Genomic DNA, 21,593 nt, shown 5'->3' with positions numbered 1-21,593 from the left:
AACCACCCTAAGTCATCCAGTCCCATGCAGGTCCCCTCTGTGTGTATGTGTCAGATGTCACTCTCAGGTTTCGAACCCCAGTTCCCCATCTGCCGGATGCTCTCATTGGATTATTCAGGAGAGGCTAAACGCTCTTTGTACCGAGCTCACTGAGACAAAACCCCACCTGGGCAGGATAAGCCACCACAAGCTCTGCAGAAGGAGTGCTCCGGTAGCAGGAAAATATTGTTTCATGCTGGGAACTAATTATCATGTCAGTAGTTATCTCTTAGTTTGGAAATTGAGTTTTGGAAAGAAATAAAAGTGCAGTTCAAACTTTTAAATCACAGGGAAAAAAAATTGAAAAATAAAAACTTTACCGGTGTTCAAATGCTTAAGATACAGAAAACTTACATTTTGAAAAATAGCTATTTCTTTTTATATGAATTCATAAATAAGCAAGGAGTTTGTTAAAATATCTAAAAACTGGTCAAATTTAATCATATAACATGCTCTTTCTAATAAAATGAGAGATAATCACAAAGAAAATGCTGCTTAGAAATTAACAACACAAGTAAAAATTAAAGGTGATATAACCAATAATCTTATACAAAAACAATACATTAAATAACAATGTGAAATCGGTTGCTCGGGACGATGAACCCAAAGAAAATCATCATCCAAATTTGAAGCTCTCCTCGGCTTCACAGAGTTTCACAGCAAACGTTTAAGCTCATTGCTGATCTGTCCGGCTCACAACTGTACAACTTTAGCTCTCTCTGCACTCAGAGGTTTTGCAGCAGCAGGCAGTTATTTACCGCTGAATGCTGGCAGTGACACACAGCTGCTGAAGTTCAGCTGCTAAAGAGACAAATATTTTCCTTCCTGGGTGAGATTTGACAAAATAAAGTTAAAAGAAGACACTCAACATGAAACCAAATGAATGCTAATTCTGCTCCGTGAACTTCTGGATGACTAAATGCATCTGTTTTGGGCCAACAAGTTAACCATGTCAGCAGAAAAGAAGATGTTCACAACCTGTTTCAGATGCCCTCAGGTGGCCAAAAAAAAAAAGTCAGGAAATGACTGCAGAAATATTTCTGTTCCATGAACATAACCACAAACTTCTACGTTGCCTCTCTTTCTTTTTCTCCCGACGATGTTGAACTCGAACACCTTACAGCCTCCGTGCGCTGCTCTTCCTTAAATATTTAATTGTGTGCCCATCCATTGTTTTTAGTTCACACACACACACGCGCGCGCGCGCGCGCACACACATGCACGCAACCAAACAGAACGCGCGTGCACACGTGAAGGCGAACCCTCGATGTGTGCGTGCGTGCATGTGTGTGTCTGCGTCTGTAAATGGAGACCAGCTGCAGATAATAGATGTCTGTGTTTAATATTGGAGGAGTTTGAGGTAACCGCAAACCTGCAAACGTGGGGTCAGCGTGCGTGAAGCCGGACACCTGATCTGCACCGCTGCTCAACACAGCTATTGTAAAATCGGCAGAGCCTCGAGGAGCGATATCCTTAACCTGATTTTTGTTTCATTGATCCCTTTTTCATGTGTTCTGCTGTTCGGCACTGCAGTGACTCTTTATGTGTCGGTGGGGAAACGGCAAAAGATGAGAAATATGCGAAGGAGTCCAATGCATCTAAATGCTGCGCCTTTCGTTCAATAAGAGGCAGGCTGTTGAGCGAGCTTGCGGGAATCCCATAAACACTAATTGACGCTGGTAATCTCCCGTCAGCAAGTGAAGAAATATGAGGTACAACGGTGATCAATCAGATACTTAGAGCCCCCTGCTGACATCTGGAGCAAAGGATGGAGAGGAGAGGTGGGGAGGGGGTGGGGGGGGATGTGTGGACAGCTCAGCAGAAAGTGAGGAGGGATTTGTAGATGGAGGTAGAGTCGCCAAGTCCTCACTGTAATTTCTCCTAAATATCTTATTCTGAATGTACATCTGTACTTTGTTTTCCTTCTGTTTTAAATGTTTTTATATATTTATATTCCGATGTAAATAACAGCTTTGTCCTCCACTGGCTTCTGTCCTATACAGCTATTGATTTCCAACATTGAAACCTTTGAGACAATAAAGCTGCTATGATCAATAATTTGAAACGGCTTATTGGTTCCACATGTAAAGACTCTACAGTAAAACTGGCATATCTTAAGTCATTGATTTGTTTTTATGACACAACTTTACTGTTTAGGGTGACCTCTCATCAGTATGGTTTTACAAAACAGCAGGCAACAAAGATCCCTGATAAAGCCACTGAACACTAGATAGAAAACTAACATTTAGTAGCTAACAACCCCCATATTTAAGAGTTGTTGGAGACTCATCATAGCTGGAAATACAGTAAATATTGGGCTCAGAGTCAGGAGACATCTGCTGGATGTTTAAAACAAGCAACTGTTTGCTAATATGTTTCCCACAATAAATTAATAAAGCGATAATAGCGATTTCAGTCATCTGTTTACAGGTAGTTGGGCAATTCAAAACATAGAAGCACATACATTTACATTATGATAACTTGGTACTTCATAATGACCTCCATAACCTTCATATCTGGCAAAAATCCATTGTAAAGCCGTTTATCCAGAATTGTAGCTAACATCCGCTGTCTAAAAATGCCCTCTGTATTAGGTCCTCTCTACTCTAGTGCTATGAAATCTGAAGGAGCCCCAGCCGCTTGACTCAACTTGCCCATGAACTTTGATGGCTCGCTCATTTAACCCACGATGGTCTCTGGCCTCTAAATGCTGTGAACAAAACCTGACATTATATCGTCAGACCGACAGAGCTGCACATGTATCAAGGTGGTGAATACAATTTTTGTGTTATTAAACATATCAGTGAGATTTAAAATTTGTATTTTAATCGGGGTTTTTTTCCCACTAGCCAGGATCGCTCTGCATTGACTGCATGGTGCCAAGCCGAGATGACGCGCCAACAGAAAGTGATGCACCAAGTCAAGCCGCAGCGAACCAAGAGACAAATCCAAAGTCTGTGTTCATCTCTCAGGACTTATTTTTTTTTAGCTTCTACCTGAGGGTTTGTGGTTTGGGAGTTTATTTTTACTCCTGTGACAATCAGATATCATCCTTATTTTACCATTTATTGATCGCCTTCCTTCTAAAATCTTCCCACTGACACTCTGGGTACATTCAGGTAAAGTACCTTTCTGTGTGATGGAGTGGAGGACCACTCACGGTCTGACAGCATAGATCCACCGATGCAGCTCTTCACAGCACGACTTGACACGAGTACCGCCCACAGTCGAAAACCCTATAAGAAAAACAAAAAGGGATCAAATTTAGGTTTACACGTGCACCGTTTCCTCCCCTTTACATTACCTCATTACTGCGCTGGTAGTAACGATGCAATGAGGTGAGGTCACCTGCTTCCCTGACCCTTGACCTTTTGACTGATGGAGGTACTTCTTTCAAGTGACTCAGGCAGATCTGGATCTGGCAGGTTCAAGGAAGAGTGGTATCTGAGCTGGGGTACTTTTGTACTTGCTGTATCATTAATGGGGCACTGATAAAGATACGCTGATGTCCTGGCATGTTGCTACAGATTAGAAGACCGGCTCCGAAAACTGATGCGTTTATCTTGCTTTTTCGATCTAGGCCACGTTTTGGTTCAATTCACATGTAGGTCTGGCTTTTCTTTAGTTTTTTTTATAAAGCCGATGGCTGTAATTGATACAAGAGTAAAAAGATGTTTAGTGACGACAATATTAAAGTGAAATTGTTTCAAGAAAGCGTTCTTTGAAAAAAAAAATCACACTTAAAACATCCCATTTTTTCATTAGGTTCAGTTACTAAGTCTGGTTTGAAAAATCCAGCACAAACACAGCGTTCAGATGTCACATCTCACGCACTCATATTTCACCACTGTGAAATAATTTGCTGCATAAATCTTTCTGCATTAAAATGTTCGCATGAGCTGGTCAAGACGGGTTGACGGAGCAGTGCAGTCCAAACGTAAATCAGCATAAGTGATCGGATAGATTTTTCTGTGTTAATGTATCGTAGTCTTGGCATGCACAATAACTCAGACACAGGGAGGGAGAGCGAGTGTGTCCAGCGTCCAGCCCTCTGTTTGCCAAACCAATGTGGTTGGGTCATCAAATCGACAATGTGATTGACCCATCAATTGACCCCTGCCGACCTCTCAGGCCAATCAGGCTAATGGCAGCTTGTGGTTCGAGCTTTACTTCACCAGTATCCTTCCAATTGCGTCGCTTATTCGTGAGCTTATACAAGCATGAACACTCACGCAAACACGGACTGACGTTCAGTCCATTTTTACATCCTGGGTTTCTAACCCATCTCAATTTGTCTGTATTGGCACGGCCTTAAATGAAGGACCCTCGTTAGCATTGACCTTTCTCCCTTTGCATGCTTGTTAAAATCAACAGGTTTTAGGTCAGTTCATTTTATGATAAAAAAAAAAATAAAAAAAAAAAGACTGCTGGCCTCATTTTTATTTGGAATCATTTATAGTTTTTATGAGAATTCACAGCCTTGTGGAAAATGTACAAAATACATTTGGCAGCGCTTGTTTATATTAATCATAAAAATGCCGAATCACCATATTCCATCCAGGCACCATCGTGTGGATCAATACGTCTCTGCAGGCTGAATCGCCATAAATCAATTATATAGTATTGATCTGATCTTGTATGTGGTCACTGTATCATGTTTCCAATTATTTGATGTAATGATAGCGAGTGGATTCTTAATTGACAAGAAGGTGGACAAGCCTGAACAGGGAGAAAGAAATTGTGACAAAACAGACGTCCGCATGTGTTGGTCAGTACCAAGGTTTAATGTGACTGTCACGTCTTTGACAACTTCCAGCTTCACTCATTTTCACTGTACAAAGTAAATATGACTCTATCTGTTCCAGATGAACCTCTTCTCATCCCACCAATCAATCCTCTCTTTCACCATCTTTCTTTCTCCATCTCTCGCTAATATCAACTGAAATAAACTGCACATCTTTTCCAAACAGAGCAATTTCTCTGCCATCTGTTCACCAACGTAAATCAGGGCTTGTTGATGTAAACCTCCTCCTTCCTCCATCTCCCCCCAGTGAGGACTGAAGCAGGCCTAATCCCCCACAGTGTCCCCTGCCCTCTAAATCATCCTTGCATATTAATGGCTCTATGCATCACAACCAGCTAGAAATCTGTCTATATGCAAAATATGCACACAAAAAAACAAGACCAAAGCCTTTGTCTTATTAGAGCAAATTGGCGATAAAGTTGAGTAAAAAAATACTCAAGATTTCTCTTATTTGCTGGACTGGTGGCGGTATTTATATTTTAAAAGGGAGCAGGTGGAAGTGGCATGGTATCGTGACGTCTTGGAGATTTGCACCCAAGCATGTGCACTCGCAGTCTTCACTCACTGGTGTTTTTTGTGCCAGTGCAGTTATTTGATCTAAAAAAAACAACAACTGGACTTCCACAATGTTACTGTCACTGTGCCTTTAATCTACTGTACCTGTCACAGCCCCCCCCCCCCTCCCCGCCCCACCCCCCTGCTGCTGTTTCAACATGCCCTCTGCAGGTCACAGTCCATCAATCCATCCAAGCTTTACAACCCTCACATTCACCCACACAGATGCTGCCATCAGTCAATATCAGCAGTCAATAATCCACCCTAGCCCCCTTATGCCAAGGATTAACTCTAATCAGGCCCAATCCAACCACATGTGGCGGACATGGGGACACAGGGGGGGACAGGAAAGACAAACAGACATGGACACGGACCAAAAGGAAAGCTCAATCACACCTAAGAACTGACCTGTGTTTCATTCATTCATTCAAACTTTGTTGGCAGTTTGTATATTTTGTAAAACATTATGATCTTCTATAACTTCAGCATTTTATACTCCTTTCAAAGTCATACAAAAAAAACACCACTCATACATGTGAACTTTTTTTTTCCAACTTGTGAGTTACATGTTTGGCCAAGTGGTTAAAAAAACTGCAGAGGTGGCACAAAACAACTGGCAAAACTTTGAGATACAATAGTTCAAAAGTAACATCTGGCCGGATAAATACTTGGGATCTACAGAGCAAGAGGAGCAGGTTTTAATGACAACAGATGGCTTGACAGGATTATGAAACGCACACAGATGCACGCACTTAAGAGACAGCACATGCACAAGAGATAATGAAAACCCCATAAGAAAACACACTCAAGAGGGCTGAGAGTGGTTTGTGGCTATTTCCTTAATAATTCATCTTTATAGAGCAAAGAAACTTGGACGCAACTGTCTGACCCGAGTGCCTGCATCATGTTTTATTTTAATTAGTTTAATTGGGTACTCAATTTGCTCACCGAGGCTTGGCATCCTCCGCACACCTATCTGTCCCAGACGATGGTCCGTGTCCGGCCTCTCTCGCTCATCTTTTAATTTTATTTATTTTGCTTTTATTTATTTATTTTACCTTTTCAAGAGTTAGCTGACTGCACAATGAAATCTGACCAAGGGACAGGCTTGCAACCACACACACTGGAGGCAAATAAAAGTGTGAAAAAAACTCCTACATGGATACATTTTAATAACGTGTGGCCAAAGTTTCCTCTGACAGGCCTCATGGATCTTTCTATCGAAGCTCCACCGAGCTGCTTCATAACGCAGCACAGCGCTAACAGGCCTTTGATTAAACTTTCACTAATTAAAGTCTCCCTCATCTTATTAGCCCGACTAATTGATTTAATTTGTCTTAGCTCAACTATTGGCTGTGACCTCTACTTAGTTAATGAATTAATTGATTTAGCCCAAGAGCATTTGAAGGAGTCAAAGAGGATTTTGACATGTTGCCCCTTTAATCTTTCTTTCTCGAGACACTCTTTGGGTCATGGTGGCAGTGTATTTTGGGTTTTTCGGGTGGGGGTGGGAGGTGGAGGGTGAATAACTTTAGATTGCAATTGCCACTTGACAAGGCTACAAGTACAGAGTAGATTCGGCCTCCTGCAGTTTGAAGTAGCCTCAGTAATGCCAGTTTAAAAGCACCATTCTTCGGTTACTTTCCAGCTTGGAAAAAAGGAAGAAGATAAAACTACACAGAATTTCCCTGAACGGCCGCCACCTCTAGGTAGACAAGGCAATGCTCATAAGGTCTTTGGAAGAGAAAAATATGAGTCAATAATATTGCCATAATGCATGATTAGAACCAGTATACATCCTTTACGATGGCACTTGGATGACTAAATCACGAGCGTCCACTTTATTGACATCGTTTTTCTTGGTAATGGTGCAGAGACAGAGGAGCTTCCTCAGCTTGGAGGCAGTTATCAACCAGATGCAGGGGGAAAGGCAATGTCTAAATTTGGCACCATAAGCAAGCATTTGCAGCTGTAATGGCACTGAATGTGTCCATTTATCAAAGAAGGCAATAATATAGGAGCTGGATTTTGTTCAAAGGAGCCTATATGGGAGGTAAGAGGGATAACTTGGTGCTCAGCCCTTGGAGGAGCTGCTGCTCACTGGATTGAACAGTGCTGGGGCGTGAAATGAAATCTGGACAAACAGCTCCCTCCAGTGGTGCAAAATCAAAATGTTCCGCTCCAATGAGGGCATAATGACTGACAAAGAAAAGCCTCACACAGCTGTTTCTCAACAATAAATAAAAATATAATTGGTTTAAAAAAAAACACAACAAGAATACACACAAATAAGACAGTAAGGAAAGTGCAGTGTATGTATGACCACTACAGAAATAGATTAGAAAAAACCTCCACCAAGCCTGTGTGTTCCTGTGAGCACATTATATCAGATCTCCCATTGTGAAACACCAATTTGGAACTTGGCATCACCACTTCACTCAAACATTGCTTTGTTCTGTTTGATCAGCGAGCCTTGTGAATAGGTTGGTAAATAGGTCAACTCATGTGATTAAGACTAATTACGAAGAATCGGCTGATGTGCGTTTGATAACAGTAAGTTGAAGACGTGAACTTTAGTATGCTTAAACAACCAAAGTGTAATCAAATTAACTGACAGGAATCCTTTGGCAAGTTTATTTATTTTAGGTTTAGTACTAATAGAAGAAACTCATATTTACATATCTTAATACTCATGTTTGTAGTTTGGCTGGCTCCTTTTAGTCTTGCCCTTCCTTTGATCCACATGTCCTTTACTGTGCCGACATTATTTATCTCAGGTGATTCTGTTTCTTGACCGCCTGACAAGCAAGGATAACCTTCCACACATTTTTCTAAATGACCACCATTAATCTTCTAACCAGGAAATACTGCAACCCATTAGAAGTTCACATCTCCAAAGGGCTTAGAGAGAGAGATAGGCAGGAAAGTTTCTTGCCAAGTGGAATCAGTTCATTTGGGACAAGTAGGTTCAACAACCCCGTGCAGCAGGTTTTGGTCCCAAAGTGAACCAAAGATTCAAAAATCCAATTCAGAGCGGGGATAGAAAAAAAGATTGCTGCTGAAAGAAAGTGGCTGAATCAAGTTACTGACAAAACGGGCGAGATAAGTCAGTGATCTACAGTACAGGGAAGAATTTTGTGAGTTTAAAATTCTAAGGCAGCTTCTGCCTTCAAGACAGTTGTTAGATATAAAGTTTGAAAGTGTTTAAAACCACTTGTATTTCTTTTTTTTTTTTAAACAATATTTCTTACCAGGAGTTGCAAGCAGTTATGCCGGGATCCAAGCACCTTCCTTGGTATCCACCACCAAAAAATACACAAAACAGTTTCAAAAATCCCAGTTGATATCTCCAGATAAACTACTGTTTGAACTGTGACAATACAAACTACTAGTCCATGAACACGTTTTGACAAAATGAGATAAAGATGGATTTTCAGCATTTACTTTAACCTGAATAACATATGGATGAGGTATCGAGTCATTTAGCAGCTAAAATTAATGTTCAAGGTTGTTTTTTGCTTAAAGGTTTTTTTTCTTACATTAATGGCATTGCTTACCCAACAATAAAGTTTATACACAGGCAATACGATTATGTGAGCAAATGATGATGAAATACAGCTGTGAAAGCAGCACTGCCAATAAATTCAACTCATGCACTGTCATGACCCTGAGCTTTTAAGGACCTTTTAACAGAAATCCTTCCCTCAGAAAATGAAGCCATTTATGTAAATTAATGATTCAGTAATACTGTCTACAACACTCTGAATACAGAAAGCTGCTTGTGGATCTAAAGGCTGCAGCCAGTTGCCTCTGGCCAGCAAACACTTTCTAGCCCAGAACAGATGTAGCTCGAGGTGAAAGACATTTTCTTTTTAATGAGAATAAATGAAGACATGATGACCTGATTATTTGTGAATAAGGATTCAATATGAAGGCAACTACTGCAGGAGTTCATCTCAGGGCACTATGGCACCTTGGAGTGAGACTGTGTGTGTATTTATGACATGATACTGGGCAAACCTATGGAAATAAGAGCCCACTGATACATGCAAGTGTGATCTTAGGTCATTTTTTGAGTTGAAAGATGTTCAGTTGAGTGTGAAGTGAAGCACTACGAATCCATAATGAAAAGCTCTTTGAAGACACTCAGTGACAAGGAGCACTCTCTTGTGGTCACAGAAAAAAAAACAATACTTTCCAATCTAATAAATACAGCTAAAAAAATTGGATGGCCAGAGCTGACTTCAGATTTTGGCTGCCACTCAAATTGCCATGCTATGGGCTTCATTACTGAACTCAATCACAATGTGAAAGCAAAGTACACAGATTAATATATTCAGCCTCACTGACAGCTTTATGTATGTTTGATTAAATATTATAAGGTTTGTTTTTCTAATTTTGCATAATACACCTTTAAATTCTCTGCAAAGTGACCCAGCACACTATCAACAACTGTAATAAACTTTCTTTTTTAATAATAATGCCTGCATTTATGATGACTTATGGTCACCTGCTGCCATCTGGCTTGCTGACAGATAGCAGAGATGTAATCCTTCGGCCTACTCATAAATCTGCCCAATGAAGGTTACGTGATACAGAGAGAGCGAGAGAGAGTCTGATAGACTTCCGCAGACATGCACACACTGTCCAACCTTGATTTTCAGTTAACAGACACATGAATAAAGATGCACACATGCCCTTTGCAATGTCTTTTTAACCAGAACAGGCTGCAGGTCCGAGTTCAATTTCCTGGCTGCTATGAGACACTCAGCAGTCACATGTGGTTAAAACGAATGCAGTCTCAGAAAAATACTGCAGTAAACCAAAGCTTTTTATGACATTATTGTTTCTATTATTTTGTCCAGCCTGTTTATATCAACGGTAGGAACAGAAACACACTCCTGCAACATAGCTCAAAGGCAACACAACCAACCACCAAAACGATCATGCAGCTCCATGAACAGTTTCCAACAAACAGACCTCCATGATGAGGGTTAGGAGTCCTTCAGAAAGGCTGCATAAATATAATGTTTGTGACGTATTAGTCCCTGAATCTTGTATTTGTTGTCACATTTCTCTCACACTACAAATAACGTATCCACACATTTTGATATATGCTGGGACTTAATCACATACTGCATGTAATGTTGTAGAAATGTCACATAAAGGCCAACGGACTGTTAAACCGACCTCACCTGTAGTTTGAGAAAAAAAAAAAAAAAAAGAGGGAAAATCTCGCTTCCGGTGCAGGACGGACCTCGTGAGCAGGCCTGACTCCAGGTGATTCGTTTTTATTTGTGTTGTACTGTTTCATCCATCGTCACTCATACACAACAACATACTTGACAGTCATAGCGGAATCTTTGCCGATTATGTGCTTGCAGACGGGTTTTTATGAAGCACTTTCCGCAGTGTGCATTGTAAACTGAACTCCAGAGGATGAGGAGCACTTCCCCTTTAAGTCGGCAGCCGTCTCGTCACAGCAGGATGACTCGTTTATTTTGCGACAGGACGTAAACGCACCGGCTCTCCGTCGCTGCTTCTTCTCCGCTGGCTAAAGCTTGTTCATCGTGATTTCAAAAAAAAAAAAAAAAAAAAAAAACAGGGGGGAAACAAATGTGGTGTGTTTGTGGATGTTGCAGTCAGCTGTTTATAATGTGATCCATTCCTCCCGCGTGTCTGAGAATCTAACTGCAGTAAAAGGAAGACGACGTAGTGTTGCATGTAAGAGTCTGCACGATCATTTATTTATTTCCACAGCAAAATATGGATGAAAGGTTGTTTGAAGATGCTGCGTGCTGTTGTTTTTTTTATCATTTCAAAAATAATCAACAGCTTCATGTTCATATACAGGCGAAAAGCTTTCTCTAAAATTGTTATTGTTTGCACAGGCCTGCTTTTTATTGCAGCAGGTTTGCAACAAGGTGTGTGTGCACTGTGAATATATAATATACACAAAAAAAACTAACAGGAACGTTTTCATTTCTTCACAGATCCTTGTTGCATTATAAATAAAGAACACCTGACTGATCACTGGAGCCACCTCTCAGTCCTGGGCTGCCCCCTCCTCTCCAAGAGCCAGTCTTGAGCTCTACAACCAAATGAGTGCCCCCCCAGAAGCAGCTCTCACCGAGGACCCCGCCTGTAACCAGGACTCCTGTGCGCTACACTGGGCTCCAGTAGCCCACCCATGCCTCTGATCCCCATCCCACGGCGGGTGCGCAGCTTCCATGGCCCCCACACCACCTGCATGCACTCGGCCTGCGGGTCGACGCACACGTCCAAGCTGGTGCGCACCAAGTACAACAACTTTGACCTCTACCTGCGCTCCCGCTGCATGTACAGCTTCCTCCGCTTCCTGCTCTACTTCGGCTGCAGCCTGCTGACCTCTCTGCTCTGGGTGTCGCTCTCTGCGCTCTTCTTCCTGCAGTACATCAGCGTCCGCGTGCTCTTGCGGCTGCAGTACAAGCTGTCCGTCATTCTGCTTCTGCTGGGCCACCGGCGCCTGGACTTTGGCGTGCTCAACGACCTGATCATCTACAGCATGCAGATCACCATGTTTCTGGTGGGGGGGCTCGGCTGGTGCTTCATGGTGTTTGTGGACATGTAGCTGTGTCCTAAGCGAAATGAGAAATGTGATGTGTGTGATGCAGATGCTGTCCCAGAACCACACACACACCTTTTTAGCTCTGCTCTGTCGCTCCGCTCCGGTCAAAAAGACCCTTCTGATGTCAAATTATAAAATCGTATTGGTTTAGTTTCCGGCGACATCAAATCCAATGAGAATCTGCGTAGCATCTATGTGATCTTGAAGCCACTGTGTGTACAGTCCTTTAAAAATGTTGTATAACTCAGAGAACTACCTGGTTGCTGAATATCATAACGATGCATGAAGTCGGTCAGAACCTGACGGTCAGACTTGAGTCATAAAGGGACCAATAAGGATCAAAGTCTCCTATATTTTTTATTGTTTTTCATGCCATTTGTAAACGGTTTTCACCCATTTTAAGGGGCATCTTGTCCAGAAACTCATTCGTTTACAATGGTGAAAGTTGTGAATGTCGATGGAAAAGTGGCACAACCCTATGACTGATGTGCATCACGGCCGTGTGATGCAACACGGCTGTTTGTGCCAAAATAGCTCGAGTTGGGCTCCAGTGGCACACCATGATCCCACATTGTTTAGATCTCGTTGTGTGTGAACACAATATTATGTAAATATATACAGAAATGAAGATCATATACAGTAAGTTATGGTGGGTGAAGTGACCAAAACAAGTCAATGTAATGTAATGTTGTTTCGTGGGACGAGTAGGGGGGGGGGGGGCAGAATAGGTCAAAGGGCATTGTATAGTCCTGAGTAACAAACCTTGACATTTTTTGTAAAGTATTTAATAAATTCTTGGTTCATGAAAGGTTTCGTGCTTTTAAAATGCATGAATGTGTGTTCCCTGTGATGTCTTAACGCCCACGATGGCCGGCCTCGAGCTGTGTCATAAGAGTGTGTGACAGTTCAAGTTGAGGACGGCTCTGGGTCAAGTGTTCCGTCAGTCGCTCTTCACATGGTCTCAGAGCCACCATGACAGACTTCTCTGTTTAGCTTCCTCCAGCACACAAACACCAACCACAACTAGACCCCGCTTGTTTCTGCCAAGCATAACAATGGAAATGGCTGTGTCCCAATCACCTTATATAGCCACATTTTCACATGGCGTAAAGTATGCTTACAGGAGCTAAAGAGGGCACAGCGGGTTGACGTACTGAAATGACCCTTTTCAACACTCGGCCTGGTATAATTGTGGAATTTTGAACTTTGTATTTTCTATCCTGTATACAGATATCACCTTCGCTTTCCATGTTTATCATTGAAATCTAGCAAAATGGGCTGGAAACTACCAGAACACGGACTTTAGATATGAACTTTCAACACAGTGGCTGGTTGGCTGATGGAGACATGCTTGAGACCGGTATGGCCTCAGGCTGTAAATGGATAATCGGGGCAACAATAAGCTTTTGTTCTGTGGATCAACACATCATATGCCTGATATTCTGAGAAGGGCCGATCTAACAGTCCAATTACTCCAGAGGAGAACCAGAGAGCTTGGATTGTCTTTAGGTAGGCTTGATGATTAAGTCATTGACCGCTCATTTTCATTTCTCCTTTTTAAAGCTGAAGTTGTTTGCTTAGTCTGAATGACTTGCTATTTTCATTTATCAACTTTTTATTTATTCCAGGTCAGAGCTTGAACTTTTAACTCGATGTTTATGAAAAACATTTAAGTGTGGATGTCATATCATCAATCAGTCCATAATAGAGTAAAACAAAGTGTGTCATACCACGATAACTTTATTCATCACACTTACAGAACTCTGTCAAGTTTGATCCACTGTATTATTACGGCACCACTGTTTATTAGAGATCCAACAACATTTGCAGCTTTTACTGGTTAAGCTGAACAATGAGCCAAAATAACTTTGATGTCCTTGTAAACATTAATGACAATACTTTTAAGATCATTATGAACTCATTACCGAGCACCGCAGACAGACACATGATCATCCTTATAAGAATGTTTCTGTACAGGGTACTTCAAATGTCCATATCATCATCCCCACGCACCATATTAAACTCAAGTAGACATAGCAGAGGACTAACAACGTGATTTCTCTCAAATGTAGAATTACTCACTGAGCAAACTGAATGAAACGGAAATACTTTTATACCATGAGATGAAAGAAGTTAAAAATAAGATTTTTTTTTTTTTTTTTTTAAATTTGTATTATTTATTTTTGGAAAATGGAAGTAACGATAAGCTGTTATGATACTAATAAACTGAAGAGCAATTTGGCCCGAGGCCAATGTGGTCAAGCATTGGTAAATGTGGGAAGTAACTAAATACATTTACTTAATTGGTTTACAGAACTAAGTACAGATTTAGGGGAACTTAATCACACGTGTGACACATGTTTGACACATGTTGCAACATATTATGTTATTATGTATGATAGAACGAGGGAAATGTGGAAAAATGTTCACATGGGAATCTATATGGGTTTCACACATTCCACTATTAAAATGTGCAAAATACATGTTTCACGTGTGCACAATTTTCTGTAAGAGTGGTCACAAAACAAAAAAGGAGGGAGACACTGAGTTACAACATTGAAATACAAGACAAAAAAATATGCCTATATATAAAAAAACAACAACTCAAAAACTAAGCCATAACAAGAGAATGAAATCAACAACAAAATTATTAAAGAAACAATTCTTCACAAGCAAATATTTGCTTACAAGTAAGTATTACAAATCTATTTTTAATACATTTGCCACCTCTGAGTATGGAGAGGGCTAAGAGTATGTGAAAATACTCCTCCATATGTAATATAAAATATGACTATTTCATCATAATTTGATTCCAGGTAGCCTTGTAAAATATTATTCAGAAAGAGGAAATTAAAAGAAATATACATACGGATAGATAGATAGATAGATAGATAGATAGATAGATAGATAGATAGATAGATAGATAGATAGATAGATAGATAGATAGATAGATAGATAGATAGATAGATAGATAGATAGACAGACAGACAGAGACAGACAGAAAGAGATAGATGTACAGTAGAGCCTCCTGCAGGGTTTCGGTGTGATGTGGTAGGTCTGCTGTGGTATTACATGTCTGCAGTAAAGTAAAAGTTGACTTGAGGTCACACCGCCAGCAGTTGGCGCTTATAATTTAGCAGAACAGCACACATGCGCATCGTGTAGCCTGGGCTGGCTGTCATCGCATGAGGACACGTGAGATAAGCACACATGTAAATGTTATTTAGGACCTCAGCCACGCACCCCTGACCTACTTATAAACATTCCCCGGTATGTTTCAATGACCCAATGTGCACGGCGGTGGTAGCGGGCCAACTCGCCCGGTGGAATTGTTAAAACTACAGCTTCTACACCTTTAAGCCCCGCGGAGTGCACCGAGTTCATGTGTCCGTAAAGGCGCACGATATGACCGAGCACTCTGCTGACAGTCCATTTGCCGCGTAGACTACAGTAGGACAGCGTACCTACAGTAACCTGACAGGTCCAAAATGTCTGTGTCTTTAAAAACCAACTCTATACGGAATGGTGCATGATGTCAGGCTGCCTGCAGTCCGTATACTGCTCATGTGAGCGGCGTTTACTTCCTGCACAGGGACAGAAGCGGGCAGAGAAAGAGAGAGTGGGATAGAGAGATGGGGGACGAGCGGCGAAGATAGGACTGAAGTGATAGAGTGAGCCAGCGGACGAGACGAGGGGGAACCGGGGCCTGCTTTCTTTTTTCTTTTCTTTTTTTTTTTTTTTTGAAACACCCCGCAAACTTTATATCCGAAGAGAAGGACTGCCACATCTGCGCCAGCTGACAGCCGCATTTCATGGAATAGCGACGTATCGGGTAAGTATATCCTCCTCTCCCTCGGCTTGATATTTACAGTGCCTGATTTGTATGACGCATAGGTTTTACCATGCATTACTCCCTCGCTTCTCTCTTTAGAGGTACGTTTCCCAGCTGCAGATCCCGGCAATCCGCTGACACGAACAGAAAAAACTGCCTTTTCTGACCAAAACTACCACCTGAACTTCAGTTAGAGTCCGAAACTTTAGGAAGTAATATCAGAAAATGTGAGGATTTCACGCGGAGGACGACGTGAAATTTCTCGCTTTGGTCTACCACGCGTCACTACAGGAATTTAATCACACTGATAGTATTTCTAGTTTCTCACGCTGATAATAACGTTGGGCAGCGCTTTAACCACAGGAAATAGTGTTGTCATTAGTTTCAGCTTTAAGAGAGGTGAAAGTGGTACGATGTTATCGGTGTCTTGCGTCATGATGAAGTCAAAACTCAAATTCTCCACCCATAATGCATCCATTGTAAACCTATATGATGCCTCTTTTGCTTTAAGGGAAAAAAAAATGCTCACAAATCAGCTGAAGTTGCTGATGTCAGGGACATTATTTCACAAGTGTAGTGTAATAATATGATCCAGCACAACTGGCTTCTCAAATTCTCACTCATAAGCATTTTCCATCCATTTTAATTGTCAGCACTGTTAGCTCAAGATATCTGCATCTTTAAATTTCTAGTTTTGTTTTTAAAATCTTCCCTATTTACGAGACTCACATTCACCGCCTTTTAAATATCCAACATTTATGGCCATTTACAAAATGTAATGTTAAAATCTCTGTGAGGATCAGAAAAAAAAACAACGAGTTTCCCACGTTTTCCATATGAGACACACGTGATCACACATCCACACGTATGACACATGTTTACCACATGATGCAACACACGGTAACCTCCGGAAAATATGTGGAAAAGTTTTCACGTGGGAATCTTTCATGGCCTTCGCACATGACACCATGAAAATGTTCCAAAACCACATGCTTCCCAAGGGGAACATACATGTTTCACGTGTCCACGATCACATCTGCATGTGGTCACATGTGATCACATGATTTATTTATTTTTTTACATGTGGAATTCATGTGGGTTTTTTTTCTGGCAGGCTATATGGATCAGGTTATTAGGTTGAATACGTTTACTCAAGTCAGACTGATTGCTTTGAACCACTTTTATTTTTGCGTGCTGTAGTGTCAGATCCATCAGTGTCTCTGTTTACCTCACCTGAACTCTGCAACACCATCCGGCTATACATGCATTACACACACACACACACACACACACACACACACACACACACACACACACACACACACACACACACACACACACACACACACACACACCTTCCTCCTCATGGGTGCAGTGTGTGGCTCTCCGTCAAGTAGTATGTGGCAGTTTTCTTCATTTCCTGTCACTTTTCTTCCCCCAGTACACACTCTCTCTGTCTCTGTCATCGTGCTGTCAATCTTATTGTCTAGTCCACTGGAGAGTTGTGTGTTTGTCCTCAAGATGATTGTGGAAAAAGACAAATATCTATTAGTTGGAGTGTCATGTTTTTTTTTTTATTATCTTATTTTTGTCATGCGATAACGACCCAGGGCGACTCAGGTTAGAGCCAGGACCCCAACAGGTGCCGCACAGGTGGGATGTTAAAGCTACAGTTAAAAGCCTTTCTTAGTCGTATGAATCATTTAAGCCGTGGCGTGTGACATTTTACAGTTCTGAATCCAGCATTTTAATACCCATCTGTTTCTGCTTCTCCCATGTACAAATATCACTGGGGATAATAAGATGTATTTTACTTTTAAGTACCACGTTCAAATTAACATGCAAGTGCACATGCCTACCCTAAGGCGACATGAAGACAGCTTTTATCAAGGTAGTTTATGATACCCAACCTCCACTGTGATGAAATCAGAACTGGGTAATGTGGCTTTGTCCTGCCAGGTTTCTATCTTCTGTGTTTAAAACAACATACATGAAAAATGTTTTTTTTTGTGTTTTTTTTTCTCTTTCTCTAAACGGAGGCCTTCCAACACCACTCGTCTTTGACTTGGACATCTGCCAAAGGGTTGTGATGGCTCTCAACAGCTGTATTTGTCTGTGTGTGTGCGTATTTGCGTGTCAGTGAGTGTGTTAGCATGTGTGTGTGTGTGTGTGTGTGTGTGTGTGTGTGTGTGTGTGTGCGCTCTCTGGTCGTGTCCCGGGATGCCCTTCCTCCATAGGCCTCTCGCTATACAGCATTCCACAAGGGGGCCCGGGGCTGTGTGCTAGTGGGGAGTGTCAAGGAGAGAGAACGGCAGCACAGACTCAACAAATATACAGTAACTGATGCAGACACGGACAGAAAAGGCTGAAAGAGGGAGAAATCACCAACACTGAGAGATTCTTGACTCACTGAGGCTATTGCCTCATTTCTTGTCAGACCCACAAATGAACAAGAGTTGGTGTTTTCTCAACACATAACATACTCGGTTGGAAAAACAATTTAAATTTTTATTTTATATAAAGTTCCTCTGTAGCTTTGCAGGAGATACAAGGTTATATTAACCATCACTAGCCAAAACATGGTAAAATCATGGTGATTTTAACTGTCACACGGCAAGTATTTGAGGAGTGTTCACCTTCATCCTGACTTTAATTTACAACAACATACTTTGAAGTAAAACTTTCTGCTAATGGCATTACATTTAATCTAAAACACCAATTTACTATAGTTGATTAAACTGCATTCAAAAAACATTTTTGTCCCTGTTGCTGCTTCATTTGCTGCGTTTGTGTGTGTGTGTGTGTGTGTGCTCACCCCCCCTGCTTGCTGCACTTATCTCTGTATATGCCTGTATAAATGTGTGGGGAGTGTGTTTATAGGTCTATAATTTTCCGTTGCTGAGACAGTGATGAGTCATTGCTGATGGTATGCGATACAGGGCACTGGTCATACATCAGATCCTCATACATCAGTCCGAGGCAGTGCAGAGCCTGTTTGAGTAAGACCTTGATGGATAAAAAAAAAAAAAAAAAAAAAAAAAGCGCTGCCGCTGGTGTGTTCAGGCTTGTTGGTTGTAGTTCATGGAAATTAAATTCAAACAGTGAGGTGAACTGTGAACAAATGTTCTTGTGAATGTTAAGCTGCACACACTCAGTAGGGATCTTCATCTGGAGATCATATAATGCCACCATTGTTAAAAATAAAAATGATGCATTTTATTTAATTTCCCACACTTATTTTGATTGCACTGTGTTGGTGTTCCTGCAACCAATGATCAACCTTTTTTGAGGTACATATGTGTTTTGTTTTTTTAAAATCTTTTTGGCCAACATGCAAATGTTTTATCGTTTGCTCTTGTGGCCTTTTTCCAACATGTCCTCCTCCCAAAACTACATATACTCTATGAGCATTTTCAGCGTCCCCCAGAAGACTAACATGTCTCCATACCTAAACGACAGAATTGTTCATTTACCAAAATGATCTGGATGGTACCAGCAAAAAGCGTACTAGACTTTTGTTGCCATGGTGACAATGATAAACACGCGGTTAGTATTGCGACGCGGTCACGATTTGGTTAGGTTTAGGAAAAGGTCACGGTTTGGGTTGAATGAAATATGTTTGTTTTCGTATTTCCTTAAATACGTTACGAAAGCTAACTTGCGTACGTAGGTTACATTCACGACAGTCGTTGTTGACTTCTGTTTTCACGTGGAACACAAACAGCCGTCTCTTGGGTGCAAGTTCTTTGATCCATCCAACTTCCCCCAACTTGGTCCCTACGTGGCCTTTGTCACTCTTTATACCACGTCACTTGAGTTCTGCCTTTGCATCATAATTTCATAACGTCATAGGGCCACAAGAGGTCGCCGACAGAAACATTGGTCATTTTAAACCCTTAAAACAATCAACTAGTCATTTTCTGATGAAGTCAGAACACCTTCATGGAGGTATAAATTCAAAACTCGTGAAAAGTCCACTGAGACCTTCCCTTGTCCACATATTTCCTTATCAAAACCAAAGTTAAATTGGGAGTCACATCAAATCAGATTGAAGCCGGCTGAAAGATGAATTTACAAACAAATTAGATTATGTTCAAAGGACCAATGTTCCTCTGGCCTGTCTGCTGTACAGTAGGCTAACATTTCCCACCTGAATCCATGATGACAAAGTTTTGTCAGGAAGAGGGGAAAAATCCAAAAAGAGAAACTCCCTGTCTAACTATAAAGTTGTCTTTTAATGATTGATACATATGTGTGAGACCTCATTGCTAAAGCTGTCACATGAAGATTTGCATTGCTGCTTCACCTGCCAGATGCACTATTGGTTTGTAGCCAAACGATTTGCATGCCACATGTTTGTAACGTAAAAGGTGATTGCCAAACCCACAAAACCGGGTTATAGTTCCTCAACTTCATTGGTTATTTCATATTTAATCAGGTGGATTTATTTGCTATTAACACAGTAGTAGCATTATTTAATACATGAATTAATAGATTAGATTTAGACTTTATTAATACCACATGGGGGAAATTCAGTAATACAATAGTAGTTTCTGCCAGTCTTCTGTTTTCCCCCAAACAAGAAAGATCTGAAGATAAGATGAAGCCTATGGAGGTGTGCATCTTTTTTTTTCAGTCCTTTTGATTTATTTGTTATTTCCCCTGTGGTTTGCTGTGCATACAGAGATAATAACGTACCCATTTTCCAGATTCATTGTCATTTGCTGTGCAACAAACGCAGAGTTTATGTACATGCTGATATACAGGAAAGTGGAAAAAGAAATTACAAGGGAGCAAATGAGAGAAGGAGAGGATCAGCAAAAGCTATTAGGAATCTTGAAATGTAAGTGATTTGGGCTGCTCTGGCTCGCTGCGCACTTTTCAGGAAGCCTTCCAAGAATTTAGACAATGAACAGTAAACATGGCATGTTCCTTAGAACAATTGCACATTAGATCTGCGAGATCACGTGTCTCTTTTTTTCTCCGAATTGACTGCCCCCACACCGCACTACATTGCAGATAACTGTAGCAGCTAAACCTCATGTTCCCTGTGTATGTACTGCACTTACACTTGACAAGGAGCTCTCACAAACTGACAAATGTGCAGAATTTCTCTCTCTCTCTTTCCCTCTCTCTCGGTCTCACTCTCTCACTCTGTCTCAGAGATTTCTGGTAAGTGACATGTTTGGCCGTTGGCATAATGCCTAGCAAGATCACATGGCATGAATGTCGTGCCTGTGTTGTGTGAGTGTGTGTGTGTGTGTGTGTGCGTGCGTGTGTGTGTGTGTGTGTGTGTGCGTGTGCGCGCGCGCGTGTGTGTGTGTGATTGTGCATGTCTGTGCATTTGTGCTTGAGTGTAAAAAAGAAAGGGAGCATGTGCACATTTGATTGTTCCAAGTATTTTCAGCATGAATAGAAGCACGTAGCCGTAGCAGAGAATTACGGCGTGCTGAGAAGTATGACGAGGATGTGTCTCTGGAACAGTCATGAGATCTCATTCTCAAACAGGATGGAAAATTTTATTTTGCACTTAATGATACTTCATAGTCGACGGCATTTTGCTTCATTTGACTGTATTTTTGGCATCTATCCATTAAAAATGTATTAACGCTACAGAGCCTTTTAGAGAGCTTATCTCCCAAGAGCAATTCTGGAAAGTTAGCGATCTCCCTTTGTATGTTTGATTTACAGGATGTCAAACTTTAAACTCCCCTTATCTTCGCAAAGACTCGATTGCAACTGAAGACACTACCCTG

General features: G+C 41.2%; 2 protein-coding genes across 2 annotated transcripts in view; both read left to right on the top strand.

Moving 5' to 3' along the window:
* Window positions 1-10,913: 10,913 nt before the first annotated feature.
* On the top strand, window positions 10,914-12,813 carry LOC138628058 (transmembrane protein 250). Its single transcript, XM_069710829.1, has 2 exons — window positions 10,914-11,122; window positions 11,392-12,813. The coding sequence occupies exon 2, from the start codon at window positions 11,589-11,591 to the stop codon at window positions 12,006-12,008; it is 420 nt and encodes a 139-aa protein (XP_069566930.1). The 5' UTR covers window positions 10,914-11,122; window positions 11,392-11,588; the 3' UTR covers window positions 12,009-12,813.
* Window positions 12,814-15,419: 2,606 nt separating this feature from the next.
* LOC138628036 (nucleus accumbens-associated protein 2) overlaps window positions 15,420-21,593 on the top strand; it is a 31,663-nt gene continuing 25,489 nt past the window's right edge. Inside the window, exon 1 of the mRNA XM_069710770.1 lies at window positions 15,420-15,837. The gene's annotated coding sequence lies outside the window, so the exon portion shown is untranslated. The remainder of the gene's footprint in view (window positions 15,838-21,593) is intronic.

This window comes from Brachyistius frenatus, unplaced genomic scaffold, assembly GCF_029030835.1.
Source record: "Brachyistius frenatus isolate BFR_SWC_R1_liver_20210118 unplaced genomic scaffold, ASM2903083v1 Contig_94, whole genome shotgun sequence".
Taxonomy (NCBI): Eukaryota; Metazoa; Chordata; class Actinopteri; family Embiotocidae; genus Brachyistius; species Brachyistius frenatus.
The sequence above is the reverse complement of the archived record's forward strand: the minus strand, read 5'-3'. Positions and strand labels throughout refer to the sequence as shown.